Genomic DNA, 13,678 nt, shown 5'->3' on the forward strand with positions numbered 1-13,678 from the left:
AAATGTGCATTATAAATAATCCTATGGGAGATACTGAAATTGAAGAAGGGAACTATGAAAAAGACCTGGGAGTTTACTTCATCTAGACAATGTGGGGAAGCTATAAAAAAGGCCAACAAGATGCTCGGATATATTGTGAGAAGTGTTGAATTTAAATCAAGGGAAGTAATGTTAAAACTTTACAATGCATTAGTAAGATCTCACCTAGAATATTGTGTTCAGTTCTGGTCACCTCGTTACAAAAAGGATATTGCTGCTGTAGAAAGAGTGCAAAGAAGAGCAACCAGAATTATCCCAGGTTTAAAAGGCATGTCGTATGCAGACAGGCTAAAAGAATTGAATCTATTCAGTCTTGAACAAAGAAGACTACGCAGTGATCTGATTCAAACATTCAAAATCCTAAAAGGTATAGACAATGTCAACCCAGGGGACTTCTTTGACCTGAAAAACAAGGACCAGGGGTCACAAATGGAGATTAGATAAAGGGGCATTCAGAACAGAAAATAGGACTCACTTTTTTACACAGAGAAATGTGAGGGTCTGGAACCAACTCCCCAGTAATGTTGTTGAAGCTGACACCCTGGGATCCTTCAAGAAGCTGCTTGATGAGATTCTGGGATCAATAAGCTACTAACAACCAAACGAGCAAGATGGGCTGAATGGCCTCCTCTCGTTTGTAAACTTTCTTATGTTCTTATGTTCTAAGGTATTATAATTTAAAACAACCTCCTCCACTAGAATGTCCAACTCCTCTGTTTGCAGTTTTTAGTTTGCGTTGCCTCTGGATGTGTGTGTGCAGTCTGATGGCTGCTGTTACTGTCAAAAAGGAAATACAATTTTAGATGCCCTCTACACTTGCTCAGTGTTATCCTTTCATTTCCCCTTAGAGACTGCATGCAGAAACTTATATATAAAAAAGTGATTTATGGAATTTACACTTGGCATTTAAAATGTCTTTAAATTCCCCATTTTTCCACAAAATAGTTATACCAGGTGTGGCAATGTGAGCTTCCCCACTTGCTCTGCAATTGAGCCTCCAGCCTCAGGCCAGGACAGACTGTCCTCATGAGGGAACACTACTGTAGGATTATGGAGACAAGACACTGTCGATTCCTAAAATGCTGTTCATTTGCAAGGCAAGGAAATCTCTTTTATGAAACATAGCAAACTAAACTAAGAGCACTTAGCAGAGGTGTCAAAATTGTGATATCATTTTAACACAATCAAATGGCTAGCTGAGCAAGGATCATGTGGCTGGGTTGGTGGGGAGTTCTGATACATTGTGCAGTTGCTAAAAATAGAGTGAGGCTTAACCTTTCCATTGTTGTCATAAAAATGTCAAGTTTTCCAGCAGCTTTCCGTATTGAACATGCAGTGATTTGTGCTTCTGAGAATGTTTATCTGAGTGCGAGCAGAAGAATAGCACAGGGGTTGAGCTATTCCTCATTTACATAAGGTGGCTTGGCTCTCAAAGTATCTTATGTTCCTCTTGGGAAATCAGTGTTTCTTGTTCAGAATGCAAAGTATGTTCCGGAAACAAGCTCTTCTTTACATCCATCACCTTTGTTTTATTTCATGCTACTGTTTTATGTGTTAATCACAGCCAAAGCCAACAGGAATGAAACCTGGAATTCAGAATCCTATTAAAGTACATGCCTGGCTCATTCTATTATTACCAGCATTGATAACATAAGATTATTCGTCAGAAGGGTCCGTACATCTTTTAACACTTTATTACCAAGTGCAACTTCTATTGTATTGCTTCATAATGAATAAAAATAGGCTACTTTGTCAAATTGGATGATAAACCACCAGTCTTCATTAGTTATATAATGGTTAGTTGTGTGTAGATTGCCAGTATTTAGGCAGTGTGACTAGGGTATGTGAGCAGGGCCACAGAGAGCTGTCATGGGCCACGGGGAAGGATTGGTATGACTCCCCCCTCCTCCCCCCGTCAATGAAAAAGTAAACCGGCACACGCAGTACTACATTCATCTGACTTTGTAGTATAATCATCAGCCCAAGGAAGAGCATTATGATGTGTACTGTGTATTACGATCGCTTGATGATCAAACCAAATGGGAGCTTCAGTGATAAAGACAATAGATGGAATGATACAGTTAAAGCACGAAAGATTGCAATATTTATATATGTTTGTACAATTACATATGTCTTGCAGAACATGTGTTTATAATGCTGTAGCTTCTTACTGCTTTGAAATAAAATTATGACTGGTGTTTGCATACATTTTAGGTTCTGTTGCAGTCACAGACAGTCAACAATGGTTTTGTTTCTATTTTCGTTGTTGATCTGTGTTTAATTATTATTATATTTTTTTACTTAACATTTTAAAAAGCAGAAAAAAGCTACAGTGGTAGTATCAGATTCATTTAACCCTATTCCTGAATGTTTTCTGCTCAAACAACCACCCCTTATCCAAGACATACACTATTGTAAACAAGTCAAACTTTATACATGTATAACAACTTAGTTTAAACCGTTGGACTAATTTATTATGTTTTTTTGCAAGTTTCGTTGCCCAGCTGAGGTCAAGAACACATACATAAAAAAATATGCGCATGCAGCTTTTCGCAGAATGTAAAAACTAATCATTTCAGTAAAAAAATGGGTCTGTGAAAGTTGTCTAACAGTTACTTTTTAATTAATTTCATTCCTGACTTGTCTCATATAATAGCCACACACACACACACACACACACACACACACACACACACACACACACACACACACACACACACACACGTTGCTGTTACACTATCCAATCATACAAAATCTAAGAATATTTTCAAGCACTACTATAACTCTTAACCTGCAAAATCACATTGAAGGAAACTCTCAACGACGCATACAAATTTCTAAATTAAAATCTGCAGCAGGGTAGTTTACTTTTTCTTAAAGTAGTTATGTTTAAGTTATTTACAGTATTCAAGCTTTTTGGTAAGAGAATTTTTTTTTTTTTTTTGTACAAACTCCACATGTAATAGTCATTCGTTGGATGATTACTTAACATCAAATAACATAAATGCATTTTAATGGTGTTGCTATACACTATTGTATTTATCCTGTGCCAAATATAAACCACTCATCTCTGCTCTTAACTAATAACCTGTATTAGTAAATATATTTGTATTTTAAGCAATATAACCGATCATTCTCTAATTGTGTTTACCACCAGCTGAAGAATGTACTTTATTTATTTATACACAATAGCACTTTTCTAACAAACGACAACACCACATTGTTTTTGAGCAAATTATAGATCTTAATAATAGAATAATTCATACTGTGGTATATATTGTGCAACTTTAGGGTTCTTTTAAAGTTTTAAAATTCTGATTGTCTTTAAAAACAATACATACAATTGATATGCCTTTTTTCAGCTTTTTGGTGTAGTAAAATATGAAATGTGAAAGTTCAAATCATCAGTGTTTGACAGCGCCTGGATACACAGTCATTACACAACAGAAGCACATTGGCTCGGTGTGCAGTACGGGAGTTTTTCTTTTTAATGTGGTGGTGAGAACGTAAAGGGTCTTGTGCAGGGTTACTTGTTTTCAAATATTTTATATATTTAAAAAAAAAAAAAACGTTCCCCCTTCACCAGGGCCCCCTTCGGGGCATTGGGCCCTGGGGAAATTTCCCTGTCCTCCCCACCCTCTTGTGGGACAGATCCTGTAACAAATAAGTAATTTGGTTGTGTCTTAGATTAAGACCAATTTTGACTTGACACCTCAAGAGTCTGCATTTTTAGAGGTCTGCGCAATAAAACTTATAATGTTTCTGATGTTCTTCAGGTTTCTGTCCCTGAGCAACAGAGGCTGCAAAAAAGGCCTGTCAGTGTGATAAATTAGAAAGCTTTGAACATACCCAGTATCTGAAGTGCTTTTATTTCTCTAGTCTTTACAATAAGATTAACCCCGTGGACTGCAGACAGCTGTGATTTAGCTTCATAATGGAATATGTGAACAATAGCTCATCAGAGTCCTGTGTGCACTTGCGATTTAATTTTGGAACTTAACTGTAGTGCATGAGAGAAATGATCATTTACCTTGCACTGTTATTGTAGAATTAGTAGTGGCCTTCACAGCTTTACAGTAAGTCTAAGATTTGCTGTTTGATAGGCATGTTGAATATTCGACTCCTTTGCCCTATAGCCTTGTAGGCCCCTGCCAAGTCAAGCTCCTGCTTTTGAGATCCCTTCTGTAAGGATACCGGTAGATAGTGAGGACTTCAGTCTCAAGTGATGCCAGTTCAGCATGCTTAATTATCTGCATGTGATGCTACATTATTCATTGAATAATTTCAATGTAATCAACCTGTAATTACTATGTCGTTTAATTGTATTCTGAAGTTAATATTGCTTTTTAGGTGTACTACCTATTTTCTGGTCGCAATGAATTCAGTTGGAAAGCCGCAGGTCTGTTTACATAAAAACCCTGTGGTTTGTTTGCAAACAGAGTTCATTTTTTAAATTCAAAGAATTTTTTTTTATGCACACTAGGACTTGAGGCCTCAGTATTTAATTAAATGCATTTGTGTAGAAAACACTCTTCACCTGGCACCCTTCACACAGCAAATATTGTTTTAGCTGCCCAAGCAATCTATTTCATTTGTATGCCTTTTGTGTCTTCACTTCAAACTCAGAATGCCATATGAAACCTCTCCCTAAAGAACCATTCTGGTATTGCCATTGGCACTTGTCACAATATGTAATGAGATCATTTGATCATTTCTCACTATCAAGCTGTATGATTTAGTAGAACACTCTTGTAGCAGAGGAATCATTAGATATAAATGTGTTAATAACCTAAATGACTACTTAAACTTATTGTGTAGGAGGAACAACAATAAAATATAATTGTGAATTAAATACATCAATAAATCCACTGCCTGACATACGGTAGTGCAATCTGGACTCCCAGTTTCCATGGCAACTAGCTGCTGAATGGATGGCTCCTTCCCAGTGTATTGCTGGATGCTGGTGTGTTCTGTGAGAAAAAAAAAAATAGTACAAAAATTATTTTAAAAAAAAAGCAGGCCAGACAGAAGAGCTAACAGAAGGAGACATGCAACATAATACTTCTATAAGGATAATATAAAGTAGATCCAGAAGGTTGAAGTTAATAAAGTTTGTGAGTTCAATCATATTATATTATTACGATACAATTACCATTGAATCTGGTACTTTGTTTAATTGATTTATTATCCTTGTAAACAGGGACAGATTGTTTTTCTTAGTTAGAAAAAAACATTAATGGGAGTTGTAAAGTTGGTATAACTGTTGTAGAATTACTAGATTTATAACCAGTGATGTAGCAAAAAATTACCCTATGGAAGGAAACAAGAGCCACGGGACTGTTTCCAGTGAGTGACCAGAGCAGAAAGGAGAACTTGCCTAACCAAACAACTGCAAATGCACAAACACTGTACGAGCATACAAACACTGGCCGCTTTGATAATGTTACAGAAAAAGATCTTGCTGAATAATGTATGGGGTGTATATTTGATTTGTTACTGAGGTGGGTGGCTGGGTTCCGGGACTATATAGCTGCTGTTAAAGCACAGTATGTATCACACTATTTTAGATGACCACAAGTAATGGAAATTTCTTATCACATTTTTCTTAATAAAGATTTAGGAAGTCTCTGTAAAGGCAGCCCTGTGCGTGCCTGTATAAGGTAAATTACATCCCCATTACCCTGTCCATATGCTTGGCCATGTCTTAATTTAGCTGAAGGCCACATACAGTATAGGAAGGATTCATTTTTTGTTATTAATGATCCAGTGTGCCCAATTCCAGTTCTGAAGGACCACTCCATCCCAGGAACTACTTTAGAGCCTGAATGAAGGTTTAATTGGGTTTGATTAAACAATTTTAAACATGGCTGGAACAAAGACCTGGGGCATGATTTTCCAAAGTGGACAAATTGACCACTTTATTCCACAGTGGACAAATTGCCTAACTTATTAGATATGGAGCGAGCAATTTGCCTGCTTAGTTGCCCATAGTGGAAAATGCAGGTCCTGAACTGGAATGACTAACAATGGCTAGAGAAGGCTGTGCTTTTAATATGGTTTCAGGCTATCTGAAATTATTTATTTTTAAAAACGTTTATTTGTGAATGTCCTGAAGCTGCGTGGTACAATGGTGCAGGTACTGTACACACATCTTCATCTGTTTTTCGTTTTGATTACAGAATGGTTTCACTCCCTTGTACATGGCAGCCCAGGAGAACCACCTAGATGTTGTGAGGTACCTCCTGGAAAATGGATCAAACCAGAGCACTGCCACGGAGGTATTAAATGACATGCATGACAGCACATACATCTACACTATTGTTGTACTACTTAACTTATTTAACAATGTGTAAAATAAGTTTATGTAAATGTAAAATAATAGTGTAAAATAATAATGATTCCAAATTTATATATATATATATTGTAACACAGCAGGGAGGGGGTTAAGCCTCCCTGCATGAAAAAACATGTGCGAATTGTTTTGCTTTATTGTTTAATTTAATTTGTTAATTGTTTTATTATTAATTATCCCCTGCACCTGGTAATTATTGTTAAATTAGAACCAGGTGCAGGGTATTTAAAGAGGGCAGTCAGTTTGCTCGGGGCTGCTGAGGAGACGGAGGCAGAAAAGGTGCTCTGCTTCCAAGCAGTCGTAAAGCGTGTACAGTGTAAACCTGTGTGGTTTTGTTGGAGTTGTGCAGGTAAACGGCTTAGCCGTCCTGCCATTTAGTTTAGGTTCCGTGTGTCTAGTTAGTGCTCGTATAGAGCTAGGTGTTTGTTTTGTTTAGTTTTGTTTTTGTGTGATTATTAAAAATAGCGCATCAGCGCTTTAAACTCCATTTCTGTGTCCTGGATCGGTGTTTTAAAGGGGCAACGAACCCGACTGAGTTGCAGCTCGGATACAATATATATATATAGAGAGATAGAGAGATCGAGATATATATATATATAGATATAGATATAGATATAGTTATAGATATAGATAGATAGATAGATAGATAGATATAGATATAGATAAAGATATATATATATAGATTGATATATATATATAGATAGATAGATAGATATAGACACACACACACACACACACACAGTAGATGCTGCTTATTAACAACCTCTAGGTTCCCAGAAAAAATGGGCATAAACCGAAAGTTGCCAATAAGCGAAAAGCCCCCATTTTCAAGTGTATTTATATGGAACGTTATATACTGTAGTTGTACAAATATGGCACTGAAATACATGTGTTTTAAATGATACAGTGTTAAAAAATGAACATGAGAAACACAAAATACCCAAACATAGAACTGTTTACTTCATGCGTGAAGGAGTAGGCTTAAGTAGTACTACACAACGATGTACTACAATTGTCCTTACAATGAGTAAAGCAAACAAAAAAATATGTGTTGTTCTAACAATCAATTCTAAAGAACACAATTTTAAAATCAGAAATTGTCCAACGTTGTCTGCTTTTTACAATGTACCACCTCCCGCTATAAATCCATCTAAATTTTGCATGCAGCTTCGTAGCCAGTTTCAAAGCCACGAGTCTGCCTCAGTCTGCCAGAAATACGCAGTTGCAAAGTCAGTGTGTTATAAAAGCTGCATGAAGAATGCGCATAAATCATGAAAGTGCGCTCTGTAGCACTGGCAGCTAGTAAAAAAGTTGTCAATAAGAGGCGTGCAGTTGCTAATATCAGAATTCCATTAACATTAAAGTCTATGGGTCAGGATTGTTGTTAATGTTGGCAGGGTTTATCAGGGTTGCTAATAACCAGCATCTACTGTATGTGTGTGTGTGTGTGTGTATATATGCATATATATGCATTTCTATTTAATTAGGTTGTTTGTCTTAAATATGCCAGTCTCTGTTTTAGATACAGCGGAACTAATTTGTAAATTTGTATAATTGGGTATCTAGAGACTGTTTGCAGACTTTCAATAATGCAACAGGTAGGTATCCTGATGTTACACTTGTGCCTGTTACTGTTTAGCATCTTAGTTGAGTAAATGAGCAGGTTTTTGCAAATGTGATTGACAGTATATTCAAGGAGTTATTTCAAATGCCTCTTGCACAAATTATAATTTGTTGTCACAGTTCATAAAAAAATAAAAAATAAATAAATAAACCAATATGTTGTTATCTGCGACACCCACCCCCATCCGATATGCTTACTGGGCCATTGACAGTTCACATATATTTTGAACATTTGTGATTTTGTAGTGAATGCCAATGGTTTCAAATAGCTAATTTTCCCTGTTCATTATATTAACAAGACTCCAGAGGTTTTACTATATATATATTACTATATATATATATATATATATATATATATATATATATATATATATATATATATATATATATATATATATAAAATATGAACAGTGAGTAAATTATGTTTGGAATTGAGAGGGTGTGTGCAAGACAGCATTGGAGGTTTTTTAGTCTAGACTGTGACTGCTCGCTTACCAGCGCTTTATGGAGGCCTGAGCTTGATTGCTTTGTGTAAATCTTCAGGACGGCTTCACTCCACTGGCTGTCGCACTGCAGCAGGGCCACAACCAGGTGGTGGCTATTCTTCTGGAGAACGACACCAAGGGGAAGGTGAGGCTGCCAGCCCTGCACATTGCCGCACGCAAGGACGACACCAAGTCCGCGGCACTGCTTCTCCAGAACGACCACAACGCTGACGTGCAGTCCAAGGTGAGCTGCAGCGAGAGGCCTCCCTTGTTTTTAATGTCAAGACACGCTATGTGATTACTCAATTGAAAACAAAATTAACTGCCATGAAATGAGTTAAAACATTTTAATCTGAACCCATTTTTGTTTCACTGTGTGTGTGTGTGTGTGTGTGTGTATGTTGGTGTTTACACAGACACACAATTATAATTCTGTCAACAGGAACGCCTTATTTAACAAGCTGAAAACACCAAGATTATTTGTATATTTTTACTTCATATTCTAATATTTTGTATAATTGTCTCATGTTATGCAGGGTGAAATGTGGACCCTGCATGCAAGAAATGTTTATACCAAAGAATACACTGCAAATAGCAGCTGGTTTGGTTTCTCTTTCAAAGGTCTTCTATGTTTTATAACAAAATGTTTCCTTCCTCAATAATGCTGCACCAGATGATGGTTAATAGGACTACTGAGGTATATATTCAGATACACTTTTTGAATTTGTTTGTCATAGATTTTTTTTTATGCTTTGCTTAAATCAAGTTTACATTTTTTAGTCTTGCATGGTAGATTTACATGAGTCGTCAATATGTCCAGTAGTTTTATAAAAGTTTTTCACATGCATGGCTATTAAGTTCTTTCCAGAAAACTTTATATCGATTTCCTTTCTATACGTTCGATATATATATATATTTTTTTGTTTCAGTCAATTATGTTTTGTGAAGAGCTTCTTAGAGTCGATATTAATACTAGTTTGAGTTTCTGAAGTTATATGTTATCTTATTCTATATTATTCTATAGAATTATATATATATATATATATATATATATATATATATATATATATATATATATATATATATGCATTTCCTATTATTAATACAGCATACATAACACACAATTAAATTCCAATGCAGAATAATCAGATTGCATCTGCATTATTCTGGTTGAACTGATACAAATTTTAATGACTCAGATGCACAAATACCAAAGTTCTGTATGGATTTTGAAGTCTTTGCATTGTGTATTTTTATTTGTGTTTGTATCTTTATCTGCACAGTCTTTGGAAATAAAAGTAAAAAATAATGCAATGCATACATATTCCAAACAGAAATGTTCAGTACATTTAAATAGGTTTGCATTTCATATTTCATGTAACAGTTCAATCACATCTAGGAGATATACTGATATACTTTAGGACTTACTGAAAATGCCATTCATTATTGATTATTGATAATAATTAGTTGGAGTAAAATATAAATAAAACAAAGAGAAATTCAAATTTTATAACCCCAAAATACAAGATAATGTAGTTTTCCTCAGTGTTAACAGCTACTGTATTTTTGTTAGCATAATTACTTGACACTGGACTCAGTAGTTTAGTTAAACCAAGCCTCATTCCCTGTTGATGTGATCATTCTATATGCAGTCTTTTCTGATTACTGATGTGTGAGAAAAACAAACATTAATAATGTTTTCCAGAAACATTCACTCAGATTTTCTGACAATATCCTTTTGCAATAAGGATGTACTGTTAAAGTATGAAAGGTTACTGTGGCGGTGGCTAGCATTGTTAGTTTAGATCTTTCATACTGTAAAAGACGTAGAGTCCAGGGAATTGAATAATGTTCAGAGTACAATATTTGTTATATAGCTTGAATTAAGATTAAAAAAATAAATAAATAAATAAACTCTAATTATAAAACATAGGTCAAGGAAAGATCGAAATACTCTTGCTGGCATGTACCGTTACAGAATTTATGTTGCATCATTTCCAGCATTATTTGTACAATTTTTAATCATTTCGCAAACGCAATATTCTTCACATTTTTGTAAATAATGTTTTCATATTAAATTGGAACATGTCTAACAGAATGGAAAGGTAAGGGCAAGCATTTCACATACTAAACTGCTCTGCAATATCAGTTTTCATATGACCCTGGTGTGATTCATAATATCTGACGTATGGTGGCATAGTGCACTTTTTATGTTTTGGTTAAATGGTTAATTGGCTGATTTTTCTTTCTTCCCCCCCCCCCCCATAATTTGTTAACAAATCCTTATGTGTCTTTTCTGTAACTATAAATTGTCTTCCTTCAGAGTTTTTTGTTTTTTTTATAATTTTTGTTTTTTTATAATAATACAGACTGGTTATGCATTGTTTCTACAGGGTTGCATGAAGACTTTTTGTGTGTTTTTTTATGTTCTGAATTTTCTTTTTTGGTAAACATGTGGATTTTCCATTTGGAAGGGCGCATATATTTCACAGTGATGCCTAATGTGACTGCTGCATGAAGGGAAAAAGGATTACAAACGGTAGTTCTTGTGAACTAAAGCTGACCACCATTGCTTTCTGTTTTACAGAGCGGTTTTACTCCTCTGCACATTGCTGCCCACTATGGGAATGTCAATGTTGCCACACTGCTGCTTAATCGCGGAGCTGCTGTCGACTTTACCGCCAGGGTACGTTTGAATAGCCACCGTTCCTTTTTTTGCCTTTAATCAAAGCAGCTAAATCTCACACAAGGAGAATATGGCAACTGCTGAGAAAACGAAAAGCATACATTGCATGTTACGACAGTCAGCTGATTACATTGCATGTTACGACAGTCACCTGATTTTTTAGACAATTTGCTTCTAATCCTAATTTCTTGATTAAAGCAGGATTAAAACTCTGAGACTTCTGACCCATTTCAAGGAATTAATTGAAATTGTTGTGGCATCCATTTTCTATGGACATAGGCATATGATTTACAATAACTAATCACACAAGCACAACAAGTTTCATGGTCAGCACACGTATTGCCGTGTGAAGCTTCTACATTTATGACATGCCTCTTGTGTAAATCTCTTCATCCAATTTATTTATTTATTTATTTATTTATTTATTTATTTATTGATTGCATTTATATAGCACTTTTTATACAAAAGTATCACAAAGCACTGTACAGTACATAGCAGAAAAAAGAACACACCACAATACTGTTGAAAAGCATGTCACACATACAACTGCCACAGTCAGACCATTTAAATAACAGTATACACATAATAATACAAAAGCAGCAATTTTAAAGTTACATTAAAACCCACTAAGATAATAAAGCCATTTTATAAAATACTTCTTATTGGATTAGATGTTCAATTTGTTGCCATCTTGGAATGACCACAACATGAAATATACTTATGAAGCCATTTCTACGGCAAAATTAAAACATAAAAAGCACCAAGCGAAAGCTTTAGCCCTTTTCATACCGGCATTGCCATTCCAGATACAAGTGTCTGATTACACAATAAATAGAGTTACTAACATTTTTCCAACAGGTTATGCTATAAAAACGATTTTTATTGAAAGGCCCGACAAAAGAGTCTGAGAAAAGTCAGACATTCAGCTACGCCCAGTTTTATTAAGGCGTACAGTAGCACCAAGCTTACAGGGTGATTATAGATTTGTTTGGCAGAGTCGCCACATCCAACACCGTCAATGTGGCCCATAGGGGACTTGTCTTCCATCACGCAGAGTTTTTAATCTATAATCTATAAATACATATTTAAATACTGTATGGCACTGTAATAATTAGTTGATAATTATTGCGGAAGTCTTTCATCTGCTACTTAATTAGGTTTGCTTTTATACTTAAATACAATAAAGTACTATGTCTATTTTTGTTCTGTTTTTGTGAACATTTTAATATTATTGTCTATTAACAGTGTCCTCATTGCTTTGCAGAATGGAATCATTCCCCTCCACGTAGCTTCCAAAAGAGGAAACACCAACATGGTACGTCTCCTCCTGGATCGGGGATCACAGATCGATGCCAAGACCAGAGTGAGTCTCCTTCTGTCTCCCTCACCCACTCTCTGATCATTCAGCATGCTCATTACCTGGTGCACCCTGCTGTCTCCCTCAGCCGGCACTGTGTGTGTAGATGTAAAAGATCAGGTTCTATAGCCGAGCTTTGGAACATCATTTTCAGCACTCTAACTAACAAAGGAGCACAGAAGCCTTGAAAATACTTTTACAAATTCAAAGCCAAGATTAATCCCCCTCTCTGTTTGGTTTTCAATATCAATTTACACTTTCAATCACAGAATGTTTAAGACAATTGCAAAAGTATTGCTGTGGCACAAAAAAATAAATACAAAATTTAAAAGGTGTGGCTGCTGTCAATTAAGAAAACTGTCAGCACATGTTTTTAAAAAGTGTAGGACATATTATAAGCATTAATATTACTGTAAAGTGTCTAATAATGGTTTGGACTGTGATAATGTACCTGCAGACATTATAGCCATAGCCCTGGTTCAGTAGTAAAGTCCAACATACACTAAAATATTTTATATAACACATCCATCTAAAAAATACAATTTTAATATCTTACCATGCAACGCCTGTCATTAACAATAAACAAAACAAGCATCCTTTGGTTGGGTTAGTTACAAAACTCAGGGCTTCTAACTGATTGTACTGTGTAATTATTAGCATTGGGTATTATCAAGCACTGTACTGTAATCACTGCAGAACATCTTGTTTTAAGTAAACAAGCCTCTTTCAAGCCTTTCTTTCAAGCTGTGCATGCTTTTCATTTGCTAACATTGTTGTGTGATAACGCTGTATGTCTTTGATGCCTCTTGTTATGTTATTATTATTTGTTTATTTAGCAGACGCCTTTATCCAAGGCGACTTACAGAGACTCGGGTGTGTGAACTATGCATCAGCTGCAGAGTCACTTACAATTACGTCTCACCCAAAAGGCGGAGCACAAGGAGGTTAAGTGACTTGCTCAGGGTCACACAATGAGTCAGTGGCTGAGGTGGGATTTGAACCGGGGACCTCCTGGTTACAAACCCGTTTCTTTAACCACTGGACCACACAGCCTCCTATAATCTCTGCGTGTCTTGTGCTTGCTATGGTCAAGTGTATGTAGGGTCCAGCAGAGGTAGGTGCAGTGGTGCATGCTC

The 13,678-nt window shown here is 35.8% G+C and overlaps 1 protein-coding gene across 1 annotated transcript in view; it reads left to right on the forward strand.

Annotated features, from left to right (window-relative positions):
* The window catches only part of LOC117421068 (ankyrin-2-like), a 137,687-nt gene that overhangs the window by 42,794 nt on the left and 81,215 nt on the right, over positions 1-13,678 (forward strand). Inside the window, 5 exon segments of the mRNA XM_059030808.1 lie at positions 6,219-6,317; positions 8,558-8,743; positions 9,173-9,196; positions 11,087-11,185; positions 12,450-12,548. Coding sequence (XP_058886791.1) covers positions 6,219-6,317; positions 8,558-8,743; positions 9,173-9,196; positions 11,087-11,185; positions 12,450-12,548 — 507 coding nt within the window.

The sequence above is a fragment of the Acipenser ruthenus genome, chromosome 1 (genome assembly GCF_902713425.1).
Source record: "Acipenser ruthenus chromosome 1, fAciRut3.2 maternal haplotype, whole genome shotgun sequence".
Classification (NCBI taxonomy): Eukaryota; Metazoa; Chordata; class Actinopteri; order Acipenseriformes; family Acipenseridae; genus Acipenser; species Acipenser ruthenus.